The 24251-nt window shown below is 37.0% G+C and overlaps 1 protein-coding gene across 1 annotated transcript in view; it reads left to right on the top strand.

Annotated features, from left to right (window-relative positions):
* adck1 (aarF domain containing kinase 1) overlaps positions 1-24251 on the top strand; it is a gene marked incomplete at its 3' end in the record, with an annotated part of 104188 nt that overhangs the window by 40926 nt on the left and 39011 nt on the right. The window contains exon 4 of the mRNA XM_079632152.1: positions 1287-1490. Within this exon, the coding sequence (XP_079488278.1) occupies positions 1287-1490 (204 nt within the window). The remainder of the gene's footprint in view (positions 1-1286; positions 1491-24251) is intronic.

Here is a 24251-nt window from a genome sequence, read left to right as displayed (position 1 = left end):
AACGTTGTTCAGGTTTATTGTGGCTCAGTTTAATCCCTGCACACACATGCTGACACGTGTATATAGACTCCCCACCCGGTATAATTAGGTGCATGTGGACTTTGTCTTTTGAGGGATGATTCGAATCGGGTCGACCAGCCTCATATGTGGCCCCATTTGGAGCACAAAAGACTGTCTTTTGTCAGGGTGAGAGGGTTAAGAGAGCTCATTTCACGGCAGTTTATTTGCTCAGGTCCCAAAGGGACGTCCCTCCAAAAGTACCATCAACTCTACCAGCTGGTGTTGGGACGGGACCGCACAAAGATCCCCATAAAAGTGACGTTATTTAAACAGCATTTAAGACAAATGAGATGACGGGGAGGGACCATTGTGTGTAGTTTTTTTTTGTCTGGCAGCAATGATGCAGGCAACTTATCAAAATAAGTTTCTGTTATGTTCTCCATTCTTAATGTTGTCCGTGCTAATTAATAATAGTGTTTTTGATGCTTCTAGGTTTTCTTGCAGTTGCTTTTTGGTTAACACTTCAAAGTAACTTACAATTAAGCTATTCACTAGCAGAAAAAATATAAATACTTTGACAATTCCATTAATAATAAAATGGTAATAATACAGTGATTGACTTTTTTTTTTTTTTTTTTAGACATTTACCTCGATTATTCACTGGTATTTTACCACTGAATAAATACCCTTGGAGATTTGAAGTATTGTGAATTAGCATATTGTGCACTGTAAATACTTAAGAATGATATACTACTACTAATCATTTTTATTGGCTACGTTAAAAAGTTTGGGGTTGGTAAGATTTTTTTTTTTTTTTTATGTTTTTGAACACAAGTCTACATTTATTTGATCTAAAATTTTGATCTAACAGTAATATTTTACATTGTGTCTAATATTTTTTTTATTATTCTAAAATTGAATTGCTTTCTGTGACGTAAAGATGAATTGTCAGCATCATTAATCCAGTCTTCAGTGTCACATGATCAGAAATCATTCTAATATGAAGATATGAGGCTCAAGAAACACCTGTGCTGCTTTTGTAAAAACGGTCATACTTTTTTTTTCAGGATTCTTTGATTAATGGTAAGATCAAAAGAACAGGAATCGTTTGTAAGATTATAACTGTTTTTACTGTCACTTTTGATCAGTTTAATGAATCCTTGCTGAAAAAAAAAAATGCTCTTTCCAAATTTTGAACAGTAGTTGTATGAATAAGGATTATGAGAGCATAATTTGAAATGGCTCCAAGAATTGAAACATTTGTTTAAATGTGTCTTTTTCTTCAGGTTCACAGGCGTTCGGCGGAAAGGCTCCGGGACCTGTGTTGTATGAACAGAGGCACCTTCATTAAAGTAGGGCAGCACCTGGGAGCCCTGGACTACCTCCTGCCTGAGGAGTACACCAGCACACTGAAGATCCTGCACAGCAGAGCGCCTCAGAGCAGTATGGAGGAGATCAGGCAGGTCATACGAGAAGACCTGGGAAAAGAGGTATGAGAAAGTAGATGGCCATATTCAGATGGAAATAATCTTGGGCCGGTCTTGATTTTATTCAGTGGGATTTGTATTGTGAAGTGATGAAATATATTAACCAGTAATATTGACATTTATTTATATATTTGTTATAAATATGTTGGTTCGTATATTTCATCCACACACACACACACACACAACACACACACACACACACACACACACACACACACACACACACACACACACACACACACACACACACACACACACACACACACACACACACACACGTTTATGTGGTTTACGGGCGCTCTCCATGGGCGTAATGGGTTTTATACTATACATACTGTATAATCTATCCCACTACACTACCCATCACTCAAAACTTTTTTTTAATTAAAAAAAAAAACATTTAGTATTTTTTTTTTTTTTATGCCGTTTGGTTTGAGGACACAGATGTCCTCATAAACCATGTTTATGTTGTAAAACCCATGTCAATATACACATTTGTGTCCTCATTAACCATTTATACAAGAAAACACATTCACACACGGTTACTTCGATATCAAAATCGGGACAATTCCATTGACGTAATGGTTTTTATGTACAAGCTGTATATTCTATCCCCGTACACTAACCCTACCCCTAAACCTACCCATGACAGAAAACTTTCTGCATTTTTACATTTAAAAAAAAAAAAAAACTTAAATTACTTTATTTTAATACCAGATTTACAAATGAGGACATCGCTAAAGGGAGGTTTTTTGGCGGGTACAAATTTGTCCCCAAAATATAGTTAAGTAGGTACACACACACACACACACACACACACACACACACACACACACACACACACACACACACACACACACACACACACACACACACACACACACACACACACACACACACACTCTTGACCTTGGTTACGTTAGCAAAAAACGTTGACAAATGATAACAAAAAAAAAAGTTCCAAAGCACCAATACTTTTGACTTAATTTTGATTTCATGTTGTATTTAATGATCACAATCACATACTCTGTCATTATCTTAGTTTGCTCTTTGTGAGAGACAGGAGCTGTTTTTTCAAGAAATGTCTAGGTCATTGTGAGTCGGCAGGGTTAACGTCACGTGAGAGAAGCTGAGGTCTCCCTCGTCCTCTCCTGTCAGCGCTTTTGTGCCTCTTGTCAGAGCAGTCTTCCTGAAAGAGCTCCGTCTCAGGAATGTTTTGACAGGCGTTTAAATTTTGGTAGATATAATTGTTCCGCTTTGAAGATGACCTGTTCAAATCATTTTTCAGCTCGTGTCCCAATGTTGTGTGTGTATATCAGGCTGTTTTCTCACATTACACAGGAACAAGGCCATTCAAGCGATGCGGCTTGTTGAGGAGAGGCGTTTTGTTACTTTGCAAAGCGATCAAATGTATGACTTTCACCTGAGGGGTGATAAAATGTGTGAAGAATCTTACATTAAAGGAGGTACCAAGCCATAGAGTAAATATAATAGGCTCTTATTGTCCATAACCACGGTTGAGTTTTTCTTCAGAAAATGTACAAATCAAATCTTTTTAATGCATTCTCACACTATTGCAATCGCAAATCCAGTTGCTGTTCAGTATTTCAGGTACGGTCAAGGTCACTTAACTTGCCCGTTTTGGCGAAATGACCTTGAGCGAGGACGATTCAAACCTGTAATCACTCAGCCGGATTCTGAGCTGGTAACCGTTAAAGTGTGGCCCTCCCTCGTCTGACCTTGAGAGGGCTACGCTTGTTCGCAATGCTTCTGGGGTTATGACTGCATCTTTACAGTTTTATTATTGTAATTATTAGCTCTAATAGATCAGTCTGACTTCTTGCTTCATTGCCTTCCCGCCTCCCATTCCTCTCTCTCTCTCTACATTACGTAATTCCATCCAGGTCGCGACTGGCTTGCAGAGATTTAGGGTGTGTGTGTGTTGTGAAGTAAGAAGCATTTGAGACACCACTGCTGTGTGTGTCGGGAACTGGAGATGGACCCGTCACGGCTCGTTGGGCTCAGCGCGGCGGGAGAATAATCCCTCTGCCTCTGTTTCACAATAAAAGTCCTCCCAATTCTCCGGCTTTCTCTTTTTGTCTCTCGTTCACTCCATTATCGTCTCTGTGTGCGCGTGTGTGGATATGGAGATTAGGGGAGGCTTGCACTCCTAATGTTGTGTAAGAATAATGTGTCTCTGGATGCTCTGTGTCAGGTCAGCGCAAGTCTTTTTAATGAACATCATTCATCTGGCTTTAGCAGGGGTGTTACTTGAGGAGAAAAGGGTAGTTGTGTGTTCTCAAGGAAATCAACAGTACAAAATGAAACCATAAACGCTACGATATATGGAATTACTAAATACTCTTTTAGTAGCAAGGTCTCCATCCACATGTTTTTATGTGTATTTTGTGGTATTGCTTCAAAAGTGCCAGTTTCACCGAGATGCAAGTACAATTTGGAAAAATGAATAAAATAAAAAAAGTAATTTGGCTTCCCCGGTAACTGCAAATTTATATGTACAAAAAAAAAAATACTATTAATATAGTATTTTAATTTTAAGAGTGTTATTAAAATATTTTATAATTTTATAAACACTTTATAATACTTATGTGTTCCTTGTTAATAGTTTAAGATAAATATTGTTCATATGCTTAAAATAAAAACAAAAACAAAGTAAACATCAGAATTAAAAATATAGAATTTATGAATAAGTTTACATCAGACTAAAAATCCAAAACCCAGAAAGGGAACTTTTCCACTTCATTTCATAAGTCTACCTCACGCCACTGGGCTGTAGTATCCGATGTACTGTGCCGTGACTGGTTGGCAGTACCCGTCAGACAGAGTCTCTGCCAGGGCTTTTAGCGAGAGTCTCCTGCACGGTGAGGTAAACTACAGCATCCCAGAATTCCCCCACCTCTCCTCATATTTATTTATGAGGCCTGGCATGGTCTCACACAAAATCAAAAAGCTGTTACGGGCGGCTCTGGATCCATTTAGATAAGGAATTATTGATATCACAAAGGTGTGGGGAGGAAGAAAGACACTGGTTTTGGTTTCCTCTTAGCTTGCCTTCGCTCTATCTCTTTAATTCACTCTTCTTTAAGCCCGTGAGCAACTGAAATGTTATTCCATGAGATTCCTTCCAGCTAATAGAGTCAGACCTCTGCTTTATGCACTCTTGGCTTACTAGAAAGCCACTGAATTTGTTTATATATATATATGTATGTGTGTGTGTGTGTATATATATATATATATATGTATGTGTGTATGTATGCATCTATATATATATATATATATATATATATATATATATATATATATATATACATACATGCATGCATACATACATACACGCATGCATACACACATAAATACACACGCACACATAGATATACACATACATACACGCATGCATACCTGTACACACACACACACACACACACACACACACACACACACACACACACACACACACACACACACACACACACACACACACACACACACACACACACACACACACACACACACACACACACACACACACACACACACAAACACACACACACTTTTATTTATATATATATATATATATACACACACATATATACAGCAGTACACACATTTAAAATGTGAGATGTATATAAATTAAAATGTTAAAATGTTGCTTTATTACAATTGCCTATTTATATTTATCTATAATTAAAAATGTATAAAATTAGCAATATATTCCCTGTCCCGTAATAGCTATGTACACAACTGCTATTCTAATTTTGTTAATGTATAATACCTCTCTGCCCACAACAAAAGAACAGCTATTATCAATTTGCATTGTGTGGCTTTCTAGAATGTGTGTACGTTGTGTGCTGGCGAATAGCATTAACCTCCAGCACATTGTAAGGGAGGGTTGGGTAGAGGGACTGAAAAAAGGACGAGGCACTTAGTAGTTCAATTATGCAAATATTTATCAAAAGTAATTATCACGTTCGGTTGAAAAATTGAGCTAATTACTCAACACTACCTATAGTTTTGAGGCCACGGTGGGGGGGAAAGAAAACACACGTGACAATTTGAGCAAGGACTCTGAACCATGAGCCTTCAGGGCTGTTTGTTAACAAATAGTAGTGATTGTGAACATTAATAATAATAGTAGGTGTTTAAATTAAGAGAATGATGCTAGAGCTAAATTAAGAAAAGTATGCATGCAGAAGTATGTAAGTAAAGTATGCCGTGTGAAGATATCCAGTGAAGATTTCCACGTCAAAGAAGGCGGAGCCATATAGCACACCTACCTATCAAGTAATCGCCACAGAACAATGTAGAGTTGTCAAAAAGTACCGACTTCGGTACCAAGTACTGAAATCTAAAAAAGTAACGCTTTGAGCGGAATCGTAAACACCTCTGATTGCCCATTGTACTTACGCGCTCATCGGATGTCTGTGATTGGCTACAATGATCAGCGCTTCAAAAACATGTTGTAAAGATACATCAATGACGCTCTTCATCGAGCGCTTACACGGATACAGACGGGAGCGTTTGAAAGCAGGCATATATCAGCAGACCGGTTCGTTGATAGACGCCTGCTTGTGCTTTCAAACGCTCCCGCTCATATTTTTTAAAACACCTTCAAACAATTCCGTGCGCTCTCAAACACTCCCGTGCGTTGATCATTGTAGCCAATCACAGCCGTATCTAATGACCGTGTGAACACAATGGCCAATCAGAGGTGTTTACGATTTTAACTCTAGAACAATGCAGTTCAAATGTGTTCCCTAACTTTTTTCTATACAGTTTCGAACTCTTGAAGCTCCAACTGAACTTAGGTTTGGCCTGACTTTGTTTAAAGGGGTGGTTGAGTATGATTTCACTTTTCTAGTGTGTAATGTTGCTGTTTGAGCATAAACAAGATCTGCAAAGTTACAACGCTCAAAGTTCCAAGCAAAGGAAGATATTTGCTTTTAAAGAAAAGGACTATAACAAACGGCTGGTATGGACTACACGACATTCCTCCCGGGTTAGTGACATCACCAACCCTAAAATGTAGGCTACATTGTTGTATAAGAGTACATTTGTGAGTCAGCTCAAACTTTAGCATCCATCTTTTCACATGCAATAGAAAGTCACTCTGTGTGCATCTCACAACAGTTCCTATACGAGCGATTTATGGATTACCATGACAGTATCCTAATTGAAGATAGTTAACTCCACATCAGCAACATATATTCATCAACTAACCTTTCAGAGACGTCCTGTTGCATTCTTCTTGAGTCTCTCCATCTTTGTCTGACTCCGTTTAAATATAAAAGGCAGAACAGTTTTAGTGTGTCTGCGTGAGGTAATCGCAGCTGCTAACAAACACGAGCTCTTGAAACCCCGCCCTCTGTGTCGGGAGCATCAGCTAATTTGCATTTAAAGGGCTAGGCACAAAACGGTGCGTTTTTGCAAACCCTCAAAAAGTGACAAATATAACATGCTACGTATATAAAAATGTCTGTGGGGTATTTTGATCTAAAACTTCACACACACTCTGGGGACATCAGAGATTTATTTTACATCTTGTGAAAAGGATTTTACCACCCCTTTAAAATGACATCACACTAGTTCGTAATTCGATTTCGCTTGAACTATATTGCGGCCTAAAAATCATCATGAAATCAAAATTGATTAATCATATATCATTTTGGGAATATTGCTGTATTTCTTATAAATGATTTATCGGTGCACAGTGCACATCATTTTTAATTAATTAAATTCATGTGCCCTCATAATCTTTTAATCTCTTCTCTGATGTCATGTTCACCGGTGCGTGGGCAGGTCAACCTGGCTGTCACTCATATGACATCATAGCAATAGCAAACCACAAAGATCCAATCATTTCCAGATGGACAAAATCAAGTCCCGGCCTACATTTTTTTTTTTTTTTTTCTTGTTCGAGAAGCGGTTTCACTCTGATATATACATCACAATAGGGAAATATCGCAACTTCACTATCAGTGATTATTAAAAAGGGATTCTTATCTTTGCAAATTACATGAATTCATATTACCATTTTAATGATTTATCATCCTTATCTTATTTTCTTGATGGATGGTTAGGTCTAAAAGATGCTGAAAGTTCTTCCATATGCTGGTTAACCCAAGAAAGGCCCTGCCACTCAATAACCAAAATAGACTCAATTAACCTTTTGTGAGACAGACTGGGTTTGGCTGTACAAGAGATGTTGGGCACATTTGTTATCTACCACACCACCCCAGTTCTCTACTTTGGCAAAGACTGACGTATCGATCTGAGGTTTCCACTAGTTTTCTTCCATTTGCTAGAGAAATGCTCTTTAAGCTGTCATTGATATAAAAACACCTCACCTTCATAAATATCCTCTCACCCGCACAGGTTCATGTTGAATCCAGAGATAGGATCTCTCTGTAAGACCCTTCCACAATATTTAGTGTCACTGTTTGGTCACATCATCACTTTTTTCTGCAGCGGAGCATGCAATATAATCTCTAATCGACACGTAGCTTCTTGTCAAATCCCTCCTCAGTTGAGCAATCGTGCCATCTGAGCTACGAGATGAAGTTCTTAACCGCTCTGTCAGCCTGGTATAAATAGATCCCATCTCTGCTCTCCTGTTTCTTTTCCTCCTCACCTAATATTCTTTTGCAAACTTCCTGAACCATTAGCTCAGCTGTGCCCTTGAGGAGGACAGGGTTTTGTTTATAGTAGTCACCCCTAGTATTATTTTTAAGCAAACTGTTAATTTTTTAAATTTTATATATAATGTCGAAAACAATTGTGCTGCTTAAAGGGGTCTTATAATTCCCTTTTCACAAGATATAAATATGTCTCTGATGTCCCCAGTGTGTATGTGAAGTTTTAGCTCAAAATTCCCCACAGATAGTTTTTCTTGCATGTTAAATTTGTCACTTTTTGAGGGTGAGCAAAAACGCACCGTTTTTGTGTGTGTCCCTTTAAATGCAAATGAGCTGCTGCTCCCTCACCGAGGGCGGAGCTTCAACCTCACACAGACACGCACGGACAATTTCGACAACTTTTAGCCTTTTATGTTCAAACCGGATTCGGCTAAAGATGGAGAGGCTCAAGAAGAAGTGACAATGTAGAATGCAACAGGACATTTCTGAATAGTTAGTTGATGGATTTATGTAGCTGACGTGGAGTTCACTATCTTCTAGGCATTGATTAGCATATTCTGTCATGATAATCTATAAATCGAGTTCCCGGGGGCGGGGTTAATGTAAATTTTTAGGATTAGTGATGCCACTAACCCGTGAAGAAGCTCATTGTAGTCCCTAAGCCGTTTGTTGTAGTCCTTAAAAAGCGATTTCTGTAAAATAAAATATCTCCCTTTGCTTTGAACTTTGAGCGTCGCAACTTTGCAGATGTTGTTTATGCTCAAACAGCAACATTACACACTAACTAAAGTTAAAAAAGTGAACTCATAATCAATCACCCCTTTAATATTTTTGTCTTTACTGGCACTTTGATAAATTTACTACATAAAATAAAGGTATCAATTTCAAATCAAGAAATACATTTCCCCTCTTACTTGCTTATGAGCAGGTCCCTCAGAAGGGGATCATCATATTTGAGGGTTTTTGTGTACAAACCCCTGTTTAGGATGGGAATCCTGTCCGAGTCCATGCAACTGAAGCCTCATTTGGACCATGTCGCTTCATTCATCTTCAGCCAGGTTATGAGTCTGATCTACCCATTGAAATGTGAGCTCTCTGGCCTGTAGGTCTGCTGGGTGTCCCGTAGAGAAAAGACTGGGCTCATGGGGCAGGGATCCATTACAGGAGACCATTAAACAACAGATGGCAGGCGAGTCCCAACCTAGGAGTGGCCTGTGAGTGTGTGCGCTCTGTGGAAAGGGGGTGTATCTCTTGGAGAGCGCCACCGCTGCTGCCTCGTTCTCAATGACACGATGGCCGGTGGAGCATGTAAATGTGCATCATCTCTTTAATGATGTGCTGGATGTGTGGCATCATACGGGCCGTGTCTCAGCAGTCCCACTGTTCCCATCCTGCCAGCACATCCCCAACACTCACTCACTACTCTTCTTTCTTTCTTTCTTTCTTTCTTTCTTTCTTTCTTTCTTTCTTTCTTTCTTTCTTTCTTTCTTTCTTTCTTTCTTTCTTTCTTTCTTTCCTTGCTTCCCTCCTTCATTTTTTCTATCCTTCGTTTATTCTTTCTTTCCTTTGTTCTGGTCTTTTTACAGAAAAATAACTGTTCTTGTTCTATTCTTGCTCGGTCCTTTTTCTGTTGTTCATCTTTCTTTTTCTTTCTTACTTTTGTCTTTGTTGTTCTCTCATTCTTTTCTTTTTGTTCATTCATTAATTTTTTATTGTTCGTTCTTTCATACATTGTTTTCGTTCTTATGTTGTTCCTTCCTTCCTTCCTTCTTTTTTTGAATTTGTTTTTCTATCCTTCGCTTATTCTTTCTTTCCTTTGTGCTGTTCTTTTGTTTGTTTGGTCCTTTTTCTTTTGTTCAATTCACTTTCCTTTTTTTCTTTCTTTTCTTTGTTGTTCTCTCATTCTTTTATTTCCTGTTTGTTTGTTCTTTCGTACATTGTTCTTTCGCTCTTATATTGTTGTTTCATTCTTTTTCTTCCTTAATTTGTTTTTATATCCTTCGTTCATTCTTTCTTTTCTTTGTGCTGTTCTTTTTACTTATGTTAATTTGGTCCCTTTTCTTTTGTTCAATTCTTTTTTTGTCTTTATTTGTTCTCTTATTCTTTTATTTCCTGTTCATATTTCGTACATTGTTCTTTTTGCCCCTCCTTCCTTCCTTCCTTCCTTCCTTCCTTCCTTCCTTCCTTCCTTCCTTCCTTCCTTCCTTCCTTCCTTCCTTCCTTCCTTCCTTCCTTCCTTCCTTCCTTCCTTCCTTCCTTCCTTCCTTCCTTCCTTCCTTCCTTCCTTCCTTCCTTCCTTCCTTCCTTCCTTCCTTCCTTCCTTCCTTCCTTCCTTCCTTCCTTCCTTCCTTCCTTCCTTCCTTCCTTCCTTCCTTCCTTCCTTCCTTCCTTCCTTCCTTCCTTCCTTCCTTCCACAATTATTTACAGTATTGCACTTGCAATAGAAATCTATGGGACAAGACATTGCAGCATAAACATAAAACATACACTTTTTTAAAGTAATGCATAAACATCAACATTCTGCATAATCTATTATCTAACGATTTAAAAACTTGACAACATCATTAAATGAAAAATAAATGATAGAGCTTCTCTACTTTTAAATCCTTCACAAGGTTTCTTCAATTGTAGGTTTCTAAGTGCAGGTTTCTAAGTGCATTATTGCAAATGCAAATTTGTGGTTGTTTTTCTATACAGAGGGTTGAGTCACGATTTGATCCATAAACTAGAACACCCGATGAATTCACAGAATGATGAAAAAACAGTTATGCTTAGCATGAGGGTCTGAGAAAAGAGCATGTGGTCTTTTTGGCATTGGTTTATAATAGTAAAGAAGCATGTGGGTGGCTGGACATCTTTGGCCTTGGTGATTTGTTGGACCCTGTAAATATCCAGACTCAGCCCTCTTTGCTTCAGTGGTTTGCCACCCTCGCAGAATGCAGGCTGTCCCAGTGCTTCCTGTATCCATATGGGCTGTTCTCTACAATCACATGTTACTCCCTGCCATTCCATGCCAACCCCTTTACTCCAGCATCAACACTCTGGCCCAAGACCAAGCTTTGTTTTCTAAAAATAATGATAAACGAAGCATTGAGTTGTGTTTGTTTGTTGTTGTATTTTATTTTTATTTGTTTGTGTGTATTTCCCCCATTGCAAAACATTTTTTAATTATGATGGAATATCATTTTCAATACATGCATGTACAGTAGTAGTTGTGTGTGTGTGTGTGTGTGTGTGTGTGTGTGTGTGTGTGTGTGTGTGTGTGTGTGTGTGTGTGTGTGTGTGTGTGTGTGTGTTGCAGTGCAGAAATAATAGACCACTATTTCAATAAACACTGTGACAAATTCACTGAGTAATTAATTATTATACTGATTCTAAATTAAAACTGCAGTTTGTGAGTCTTTTTGACAGATTTGTTAAAGAACTATTTGTTTGTAAATCGTAATGGGGGGTAATGTTGTATATTGTTGCGTACAGCAAGATGTCTTTTTAACATCTTTGTATTATTTTGCAGTATGCAGTCTTTTTTATCTAATTTCTTTAAATTTGGACTCATTTTTATTGTGGTGTGTCACTATAGATGTACAGTAGTATATGCTGCTCTGCCACTTCATGTGTAGAAAACACTGCATCCTTGCAGCCAATATAGTACATATATGTGCATTTTCATTATAAAGTGAACAGCCAAGTTTACTTGGAGGCTGCAATACATTTTTTTCAGTCATAAAAAATGGGAAACGAAACGGAACTGTAACATTTGTGGTGGCATATGTGGTCCTACAGTGTGAATCTGGAGTGTGCCGTATCAATGACTCGACAATCTGTCCACTCGGCTCTGAAGAGAAGACCCTACTGCACTGCTCTGTGGTGCATCTCTAAGACTGTTCCTCACTCTCTGTGAAAACAAACACAGAAACAACTCTTTCAAACTTTCCAACACGATCTCGTGAAAGTACTTATCTATACCACGAATGTTATTTCTCGTACTATTTATACGCCAAAAATGTTTTTTTTTTTTGCGTGTGTATGCTACGCACTAAAAACCCTTGGGTAGGATTAGGGGTGAGGAGTGCGTGCGTATTACACGCCATAAAGTGCGTATCATATGCACGCGAAAACTGCGTATCATATGCACGCAAAAACTATTTTTGGCGTATAAATGGCTTGAGAAATAACATTCGTTGTATATATACGCACTTTCATAAGTTTTTGCAGTTTGTTTGAGTAAATAGGACATATTTTATACTTCAAAATTGTAGCAGTGACTGAGTTGTTTATTTGGCCTTTTTTGTACTTAACTCAAAGGAGTTTTTTGTAGAAATGTTTTATCATTTAAGCACATTCTCAACTAGTTCTTAACTAGTTTGGCCAAGGGACCCACTTTTTCCCCATGGTCATTAGGGCCGGTTCCCACAGAACGAGATGCAGGTCAGTGGAATGAAAAATAGCAAATTAAGGTCCAACGTGTTTTTGTAAAAAGTTGAACATTTTAACCTGAGTGATGCATGTTTAAAATGCTGTGTAATGCGCGAGACGCTGCATATACTATATATATATATATATATATATATATATACAGTGCACACTATACAGTGTGTGTGTGTGTGTATATATATATATATATATATATATATATATATATATATATATATATATATATATATATATATTTTAAACCAAGCAAACTTATTTTACAAAAATGGTTGACACTCACACAAGTAACGTCCCACTTTACTTAACATACACATACATTGTAAGAATACATCTAATGCCCCAAACTGTTTTTTGTTAATACAATAAAGTTGGTTGGCATGAGCCATCATAAACAGTCATTTAAAAATATACAGAATAACACACAAAGTACAAATAAAGTGGCTTTTTGGGGTTATAGAAACAACAGTTATAATGGTAAACACACAATACTAACATGAACTGTAAACATAAACTGCTCTATGATGAATAGAATGAACATCATGCATGCAAATCTTTCCCTGCTAGAACACAGCATACCGGTTACGTAATTTATTGGTACTTTTTGGTAATATCATGACTTAACTAATTGACAACATCACTACAATGTTGCATGCTCGTGTTTATAATGAAGTGATATACATTGTGCGCCGCTGCATTTGCGCAAGCTTTATGAGCACAGTCTAACTTCTGACAGGACAGGAAAGTTATTTTTTTCTGAGGTGAGAGACTTTATTTCGTACCAAGTTACGAAAATAACGTTTGAATGATAATGACACTGACGAATAGTTTGACAAACAGGTGTGTTCGACTTGAAGCGGCGCTGCGCAGATCTATCGGTTTATGACATCAAAGTACCGCGAGAGCAGTTCTCTAATCTCTCTCGTGGTACTTTGATGTCATACTCCAATCGAGATGCAATTCAAACACACTTATTGGCTTTGTCCGAAAACTTAGACAGCTGACTTGCAGGGAATGACTTTGTAGGCAGCGTTTGCGCGCGGAGATACCTCACGAAACCGGACGCAATTTTGGACAGACTTCTGAGGCAGTGTAGCGGTTTAATGACTTGCAGCTAAATAGAGAGAGGTTTGGTGATAACTAAGCAAATATTAAATTACTACAATAGTAATTTCTCGCTAGAAACTACATCAGAATTGGAAAACTTTGTTCAAATTTCGACAAATTTCAGATGCCATTTTCATTAATTTTTTCAGCTTAATTGTCACAGAAAGGAAAGCATAGGATTGAGACGGCGAATAATACATCTATGCTGCCTTAAATAAACGATCAGATGAAGGCATTTCAGGATATAGGAATTGAAGCTAACATTGTATTTGGAATTGTGTTGATGCCTTCCTTCCTTGGAACGCATCCTCCAAATCCATCCATCCATTTTCGGCTGCAGCCTTTATCTCACCTGACTGCAGATACTGAATTAGGACAACACATTTTTCTCACTCTTTACTCAAACTGCGTCTGACCGAAGTGTCAACAGCTTTCACGCACGTCTTTCAAAATAAGTCTTGCATCAGAAAAACATGCTACCTTCTCTTAATTAACTGCACAAAAATACAGCAAGATTTTTAAACTCTACTTCTAGAAAATGAAGAACAAAGAATGTGCATCAGGTTTTTTTTCCTTTTTAATATTTTGTTTTAATTAATTTATGAAGCCACTGTAAATTTTATCGTTACATATTATATTGTTATATTAAAATGCTATTATATTTTGTGAAGGAAATTAGCTTTTTTTTTATAAATAAAAAAGCCTGACAATGTCATTGCTAATTGCCTATAATTATTGTGGCCACGTTTCTCACTGACTCTCCCCCAACTCAAACTCGCCCAAAATCCCAAGCTTCCCACTCGTATTTACGACTTTGTGTTGACATTCATGTGCATTGACATGACATGACTTGAACGCACCAGATGTATCCTTCTCTGCCTCTGATATCCCACAATAGCACTGTGCTTTACATTCTGTGACAGTTGAGCTAAAAAGAGAAAGATGGCGTCTGAAAGGTGCGATTGGTGGTCAGTTTGTATATAAATGTAAGTTTTTGACCAACGTTTTCAACTTTGTTGTAAATGAGAAATTACTATTGTAGTAATTAAATATTTGCTTAGTTATACACTCTCTCTATTTTGCCTTCGTTCATTAAACCGTTACGCTGCCTCAGGAGTCTGTCTGAAATCAGTTTCGTGAGGTACTTTCGTGAGTATGCCCAGTCATTGTCATCGACTGATAAGGCAGCGATTCAACAAGTCAGCTGCCTACGTTTTTGGACGCTGCCATTGTTTTTTTTTTTTACTGCACACTCAAAACGGTCTTGCGACCCACCAGTTGAGAAACACTGAGCTAATTCACATAATCTTATTTCAATTGGTCTTTTTCATATCACAAAACTGTCTTTGACTGCTGACATTTATAAAAATGAAATGAAATAGCACATCAATCACATGAAAGAGAGAGCAAAAAACGGAAGCGTAAACTATCTCTTGTTGCTTCTGATAGGGCACCACAAAAATGGAAAAATAGATTTTTTTTTTTTTTTTTAAAGATGATAAAAATGAATAAAGCAGTGGTGCGTTAGTTCAAAAGCTGATAAATACCCTCTGGGTTTCTCCTCTAGCACGATAAGAGATTAAAATATTACCATAAACACTGCATTATCTCACTCACCAGAGTTTCTCTCCCATACGCCCCACAGCAGAATGTTATCTCTCCATCTCCTCAGCATGAATATCTGCTCCATTAGCAAGCCATTCATCCACCCAACACACTGCTCTGAATAGGACCATAACACTGCTAAAAGTGATTGCATATCTTTTTCTTGTGAGACTGGTCGGATGCCAAACCAGTCGACTGTTGAAAGTTGTTCCCTGTTAGTGTTTCTTTTGCATTAGCTTCAATGATTGTAATGGTACGCGTTTTAAGGGCGTTTGTCTGTCTACAAACCTCAGTCACGTTACGTGGAATCATGTCGTCTTTTATCGTAAGCGCATTTCATGTGAGTGCCACAATGCATTTTACGAAACAAAACAACAACAAAAAATAGTGCTGGAAAGCAGCATTAAAAAATAGTACAGGTCTCGATTGTATAATGTGTGATTGCAGAGGAGAATTCACATTTGTGAACACTATTTTTTGTAGCTTTAACTAGCTAAGCATTGAAATGTATACCTAGAAGACCTACAATGCATAACTTTAACATTGTTGAATTGTTATATAGATATGTTAAAGTTATTATCTTGTCATTAGGGAACAATGTTTTTATGTATTTTGTTTTTAATTGAGTATGGTAGTTGTTTGATTCTAATGAAGTATTGCTTTTGAGTTGTTGTTTTTTCTGATTTAACCTTTTATTCTGATGTAAACTTTATTTCAAAGCCAATTAACCTTTCATATTCTTTGAGGATACACTTTCAGTAAACATCCAGGAATTAGTTTTGCTTGTAAATTGGGGAACTCCTTTGATATATTTACGATTATATCTTATCTTTAAATTACATTTTGTCTGAGTGCCTGTGATTCTTTGAGCCTTTGGGCAGACTTTTGGATCTCAATGTCAAAAAGTGTAGAATAAATGTCTAGTGTCCATTTCTCACTTTTCTACGGGTAAATGCATTTTAAAGGAATATTCATGAAAATCATGTACTTGCCCTCATGTTGTTCAAAACCTTTATGACGACATCTGTGGAATCATTTCAGATATTCGAATATTTAAGGAGTTTGGTAAATAATAACATGCATTTTATTCTGTTTCACACTAAAATATGTCAGATCACTTAGATAGACTACTTGATAGTTCTATAGACTACTATGATACTTTATGGTACTATTTTGATACTTTTATAGTGCTATTGTGTCCTTTTTGAATCTGGAAATCTCCAGTAACCATTCATTGTAGATTCATATTGAAAATGAAAAAAATCATGCAGATTGGAATGACATAAGGGTAGTTAAATGATTACAGAATGCACATCTTTGGGTAAACCATTCCTTTTTAACACGTATGGTCAGTATTTTCAGGGATTTACCAGATCCATCAACCCACAGTTACAGCAACAGAACGGTCAGATAGATTATTAGGCCTATATGTTTGAGATTGTCAGTGCTTGAAGTGGGACGGTTAGCAAAAGCGTACCCTCACTTTTTCTATTACTTTATTGCAGTTATGCAAAGTTTGCTTCAAATCAACATACTGAAAAATGCCAAATGGAAGGCAGGTGACATAGAAGAAAGTCAGTTATGTGAGACACTCATCAGTGTGAGTGAATGAAGCTGCAAGAGAAGTTGATTTATTTAGTGCTGTGACAAGATAATATTTAATCTCCAAAGCACTGATCTCTTATTTTTTCCCCCTTCACTCTGCCTCTGATTATAAGCATCCCAGCTGTGCCTACTTCCCTATTCATTGAGTGGAGTCTTGTGGCTTGTTTTACAGCTTCTTTCGGTGTAATTAACATCCTAAACAATCACAACGTTCTATGGCTTGGCTGTCATTTCCAAGCGTTCTGTGTTTAGGTCAAAGGCATCTTCTCATTTCCCCTGCAAAAGGGCTCTGCCTCCTCAAATACTCTGAATTTTTGCTCTAGGCTTGTTACTCTGATCCGCGTTTCTACGAGAAGGCTGAAATTTCTGGCACAATGTTCAGATCTGAAGTAGACTGAAAAGAGGTTATGCACTTAACTGCACAAGTAATGACTAATTACGCCACTTTTCATGCGTTCTTGTATGGTACCGTTCAATAGCTGCATGCTGACATGCAATTTCTTGATTTTTCACATTTTAAACCTGAAATGTCATACTCTCGTACTCGTACATCCAAAGTTTCAATGTATCCATGAAATAGTTTATCCCCAGGTGATATGTGAAAAGCACTTTAAGACGTTAATAACCCTAATGGCAGGTGGTCATAATCGTACTGATTCTATAATGCAGTGAGCTTAAAAAAACAGTTTATATATTGTGAATTCACTTTTTTCAAGTCATCTCAATGGTGCACAGTCATGTGAAAAAGAAAGGACACGCTTTAAGAAAATAATCAAGGTGTCCCACTGGCCCAGTCAAAGTCCAGACCTCAACCCAACTGAAATGTTGTGGCAGGATCTGTGCATAAACGCATGTCCACAAACCTTGATGAACTGAAGCAACGTTGTAAAGAAGAGTGGGACAAAATTCCTTCACAGTGATGTGAGAGACTGATACTGTCATACAGAAAATGATTTCTTTTTTGGGACTTATTGCTGCCAGAAGTGGCTCTACAAGCATAAGAAGGTTTGTCACCCATGGCTTTTCCATTTTGGCTTCATTTTTAATAAATAAATAATGACACGGTGTAATATCTGTCATTTGTGGTTGTTCATCTGAGGTTATTTACCTATTTTTAAAACCTGCCAAGGAGAAGATGATTTTTTATTATGTCCTCCTGATACATAAAACCATAAACTCAATAGGGTGTCCTTTCTTTTTCACATGACTGTTTATATACAGTATTTACTAATGAGCCTAAGACTTTTGCACAGTACTGTATATGTATACTATTTTTATATACTATATAAAGGAACAGTTCACCCATAAAAAGTAACCTTTTTTGTAACTTTCATGTTTTTTCAAACCTGACTGACTTTTTGCAGAATGGTCTGAAAAGACGCATTGAAACGGTTAGTGATTTTGTAATGACTTTTAAATTTTGCTGTGTTACTCCCCCAGTGCTACCTTGTAGCTTTAAAAGAAATGAAATATTCTGGAATATTGTCATATGGTGTATTTTGCATTGCTTTTATGTCATTTTGGAGCCTGACCACACTTGAAAAGAGCATTTTGTGGCTAGTTTCTATGGCGTGTCAGTGTTTGAAAAAAAAAAATATTACAACATGTTTTAATTATACCTCAGAGATGCAGGAGAAATTTGAGCTCACCACAGCCATTATAGTGTCAGCAGAGGCAGCGGTATAGTGTTCATCATCACAAAGAGTGTGTTGCTCGCGATTATACATATGCAATTGTGTAAGAAACCTTCTTATTATTCCTGCCAAACATCTTTAAAATTACTGCATACAACTTGAAAGCAGGCAGATGAGAAACATCCTCCAGAACACACAGCTGAACACAAAGCTCTTTGAATTGTAAATGAGTTCGCTGTACCATGTGGCTCCATACTGTTCTATACAAAGTTTATTGATGGTGGCCGTCTTTGGGGTGAACACTGACGTGGTAATTAGAATTTCATGTCTGGGTTAGAATTAGAATTTAAAGCAGCAGTGGTTACTTTCATGGAAATATAAGGTGTCAAGAGCTAATAATGCTTTGTCTGTCTTGCCTGAATTGGATCTTTAATGTTTCGGTTTTATTTATGCTCAATTCAATAAATAAGAACAAGTGTTTCATGGCGTCCATACTGTTTGTGTATGTTTACACACACACTGCCTTTCAAAAGTTTTTGATCGGTAAGATTTTTAATGTTTTTAAAAGAAGTCTCTTCTACTCACCAAGGCTGCATTTATTTGATTAAAAATACAAAAAATACAACAAAAAAAAAAAAATTATATGTGACCACAAAACCAGTCACTTGGGTTGTATAAATTGATATTTGAAAGTTGAATAAATAAACTTTCCATTGATGAATGGTTTGTTAGGATAGGACAATACTTGGCTGAGATTTGAAATAGACAACTATTTGAAAATCTTGTCCATTTATGTTCGCGATTGTGCTGCATTCACTCACAAAAATAAAAGTTTTAGATATTTACGGTAGGAAATTTACTAAATATCTTCATGGAACATGATCTTTACTTAATATCCTAATGATTTTTGGCATAAAATAAAAATCGATCATTTTGACCGATACAATATTGTTGGCTATTGCCACAAATATATCAGTGTAACTTGTGACTGTGATCCAGGGTCACATATTGTGAAACATTATGACAATTTAAAGTAACTGTTTTCTATTTTAATATATTTTCAAATGTAATTTATTCCTGTGATCAAAGCTGAATTTTCAGCATCATTACTCCAGTCTTCAGTGTCACACGATCCTTCAGAAATCATTCTAATATTGCGGATTTGGTGCTCAAAAAGCATTCATTATTATTATCAATGTTGAAAACAAAAAACTGCATTTATTTGAAATGGAATCTTTTGCAACATTATAAATGTCTTTACTCTAACTTTTGATCAATTTATATTCATCCTTGATGAATAAAAGTATTGATTTCTTTGATTTCTGTCCCCCAAAAATACAATAAAAAATTTTACTGACCCCCCAAACTTTTGAACGGCAGTGTTTGTTACAAAAGTTTTCTGATAAATGCTGTTCTTTTGAACTTTCTATTCATCAAAGAATCCTGAAATTAAAATGTAAATAACTTTTCAACATTGATAATAATGAGAAATGTTTCTTGAGCATCAAATCATCATATTAGAATGACTTATGAAGGATCATGTGACACTGAAGACCAGAGTATTCACAATATTATTTTATTTCTATTTTTATTTTAATCAAATAAATGCAGCCTTGGTAGCAGAAGAGAATTCTTTGAACGGCAGTGTATGTATACAGTGTATATATATATATATATATATATATATATATATATATATATATATACTTTTTTTGTGAAAATTAAAGGTACTTCATCTCACTTGGTTGTTTTAATTTGCTCTATTTATTTGTAGCATTAATGCCATTTCTTAGAAAGAGTGGGAGATTCTAACCTGTGCCACTTCCTCATTTCATTTTTGTTCTCTCCTCAATAATTCAGCATTTACTAATTTATTCACTACAGTCTGTATCAATAAAAAGCAGTAAAAAACGAACAAATGTTGGTACCTGCAAATTGGGTCCTAGTACTGTTCCTACTCAGTGGCAAAAAAAAAAAAAGAACAGCGACGCGAGCGGCGCCCACCTCCACACCAAATCAAATTAGCCAGTTGCCCCAGGGCTAGAGATCTGAGTTAATTTGCTTTTTAAACCTCCCAGATGAAACATTTGGATCTTAAACGCTCCTTGTAAAAACGTCAGCGTTCATCACAGCGTCCCCTCAGGCTGCAGGAGCGCACAGCCCTCACGAATGTTTTTTTTTAAACCGAGACCTGACTCTATAGCTGCCCATACAGGCCTCACAAAGTTTTGCATCCTCGTTCTTCGGGATATGCTTGAGTGTTATAATTGTTTGCGTCATGCAATTACCCCCGCCTGCAACCTTTCCAAGTCATGATGCTTTTACTCCCAAGTTCTTAGCAGGAAGCTAGTGATGTAATGGCCGCAAGGAGTCTGGACTGTCATCGGTGCACCAGTAGGGTAATGTATGTCATGGCATATGCGGTTGGTGATTGGAAGCCTTTGGGAGCCTCACTTTTCCCAATGCGGGTTTGTGAGTGAGCTCCTCGAGGGCTTGCGGTGTCGTTTCCGAGCCGGCGTGTGAATGAGAGGCCTGTCAGACGTTACGAGCGGAGTTTCAGCCCTCAGCCGAGAGATTCACAAGCTTGCAGACTGCCAGAAAAATGAGTAACGCCTTCCTTGGGGAGTTTCCGCAGTCTATAGAGAGTTTGGCAAATTAGCTGTTGCGATCCCCGACAATATGTTATGTTTTATTCGCAGCGCCTCACATAGAAATCGAAGCGGGTACCTCGGAGAAAAGTCTTAAGAAGTGTGTAAAAAGAAAAAGTCTTTTGTGGAGTCACTCTGGCGAGAGCTTGATTTCGAGATGGTCTTTTATCGTGAGCAATTGTTGCACAATTAGGTGAATTGGATTTGTGAGAGTTGGGCACAGTGGCGGTTAATGCCAGACCAGGCGTAATCAATTCTCTCCCGTGTCCCTGCCTTTCTCTTTTTACTCTCTGCTAGGGGTTTCAACTGCTGTGGCCCCTCTTAAGGAAAGCTCTTAGAGGAAGCACTTGAAGATGCTCTTCACCTGTCCCTGAGACCTCAGAGAAAGAGAGAGAGAGAGTGAGAGATAAAGATAAAGGAAGTAAGGGAATGAGACCGTGATGGTGACAATGCAAACAAGACCCCGGTGACACGTTTCCCAGGAGATTCTGTGTTTTAGGCTTGGAATCTCATCAAAGCTGCGGATCGTGATTTCATTCAGTACTTGATGGTCTGAAATAGTGATCAATATATGGACATGATCTCATTAGTAATTGTAGTTGATAGTAGGTATTCATATATAAAGTGTAGTTCTTGCACACATACGTTTGTTTAAACACTGAAACGTAATTTACATATTGACAGTGTATCTAAAAAGCAAGCGCTTTGTGTACAAACAACTTATTGACTCCAAGAAATATTGATTTAGTTTCTGTTTAGTATCGGTTTCATTGGTTACTGATTATGGCCTCATTAGTTACGTATTAGTTCCACACGTCTAGTTGAGTTTTGTTCGTTCTACCCCTGTTTATATAGCCCTGTGTTTCAGTTGTTCAGTCAGTTATCGTTGAAGCATTGTGTGGTTTGCGTTATTTCCCAGCGTGTTCAGTGTTTGGATTATTAATAAAGCCTATTTTGTTTTTGAATCTCCTTCATCTTCACTCCTGCCGACCTCACAGTACACTGTAAAAAGTGATCAGTTGACTTAAAGTGATTTAATTTGAAGTTAATTAAATAAACTTCATGCGTACTGGAAAAAATTAAGGTATGTGGAATTGTCAAGTTCACATAACTTAATTTTTTTTTCAATTAATCATGGTGACTTTTTAATAAATGCAGCTGGTAATGTTACAAAATATATTCAAATATAATAATCATATAATTAATATTGATCTAGATTACCACATTCTGTATAAGTAATGTTAATTGTTAATTATTTATACCTAAAGCTTTAGTTTATTTGATCATTTTGAAACTTGTTACTAATGTAAGACAAGTGCTTAAGGCATTTGATCTGCTAGCTTCACTTTTAAATGTGACCATTTCCCTTGTGTCCATGGCTTCTGGGCTCTCACTCTTTGTGAAATGTGATATTGTATCAGGACTCAAGCGGCTACAGAAATCTGAGCCAATGGAAGTGAGTTATAAAGCTTTGGAGGTGGGCCGCTGAGAGACGGTCTGCCTGACACTGAGTGTGTGTGCTGGTGGTTTGGGACACGCTGTGAGGTGTCACTCGTGTGAAATGCTCGGGTATTGTCCTTGCCCCCCACGTTTTCTCTGGCTTGAAGAGTCGGGATGCTGACCCTGAAGATCTCAAGAAAGGGGCTGCATCTGCAGGTCTGCCTGTGTGGGAACATTCTCTGATTTTAGGACAGAAAATGACACGCACATTTCCAGCTGCCCTGTCTCCAACGGAGCTCAGCATGGGAGAGAGCTCCTCTTCCTTTGTTGCTTCCCCTATAATTTCACAAAAGTACAGGCGATGGCAAGGGACGGATTTAAGTGGTTTGTCACTCTTTATTTGTGGATTGTGGCGGAGGGGAGGGGGAAAAAGAGAAGAGAGCACAAATTCAGTCCTGAGTTCAGTTGACTTTCGTCTTGAGTGCATCTTGATCACCTCTTAAAGCTAAAGTCACAGAGTTAATAGGTTCATTCCTTCCTGGACAGGTTAACACTAAAGTGTCATTCAAATGAGTCTGAAATCCAGTACGACTGAAGGAAGAGGAATGAATCTCTGGAACTAGGTGGTATAAGTTATTGGAGGCTTTGTATTGTGGTGATATCAATTTTATTATAATAAAATACAATTTAAATTTTATAGTAATATTTATAAAAAATTAAGATGCCTGTGTTTACAAACAAATTTGACTCTTTATTTAAAACAAAATACCCCATTTCCAAAAGACTTATCAGAATCTGTGGATTAGGATACACATTTTTATACAGAAACATTCTATGATGGATCATTTTATGTACATTGCTGTTCAAAAGTTTTGTTTTTAAGTCTCATATGTTCACCAAGGGTGCATTTATTTGATCAAAAATACAGTAGAATCACAAATATTGTGAAATATTATTGCCATTTAAAATAACCGTTTTCTGTTTGAATATATTATAAAATATAATTTATGTGATGGCAAAGCTGATTTTTCAGCATCATTACTACAGTCTTCATCGTTACATGATCCTTCAGAAATCATTCTAATATGCTGCCCGAGAAATATTTCTTATTTTCAATGTTAAAAACTGGTGCTACTTACTTTTTTTTTTTTTTGTGGAAACCATGATTTTTTTTTCCATGATTAACTAGTTTAAAAGAACAGCATTTATTTAAAATACAAATATTTTGTAACATTGTAAATGTCTTTACTGTCACTTGATCAGTTTAATGTATCCTTGATAAAATAAAATAAAAACTCAAACTTTTGAACTATAGTGTATGTCTTGGTTATTTGCTGCTATGCACTTTTTATTGAAATGTAATCAGTAGCATTGTATCGCAACATACAAAAACTTCCCCGATTGATTGATTGATTGATTGATTGATTGATTGATTGATTGATTGATTGATTGATTGATTGATTGATTGATTGATTGATTGATCAAATCACTACTACATCAATAATGTGTTTGATGCCATCCTTTTCATTTCAAAGTAATTTGAAAGTTTTTGGAAAACATACCTAGTTTGCATTAAAACAGGAATGCTGAATTGTTGGCATGTTATGTTGGTAAACAAGTTTTTGTATTTGTGTAATTAAG

Source organism: Phoxinus phoxinus, assembly GCF_949152265.1.
Source record: "Phoxinus phoxinus genome assembly, chromosome: 13".
Lineage (NCBI taxonomy): Eukaryota > Metazoa > Chordata > Actinopteri > Cypriniformes > Leuciscidae > Phoxinus > Phoxinus phoxinus.
The sequence above is the reverse complement of the archived record's forward strand: the minus strand, read 5'-3'. Positions and strand labels throughout refer to the sequence as shown.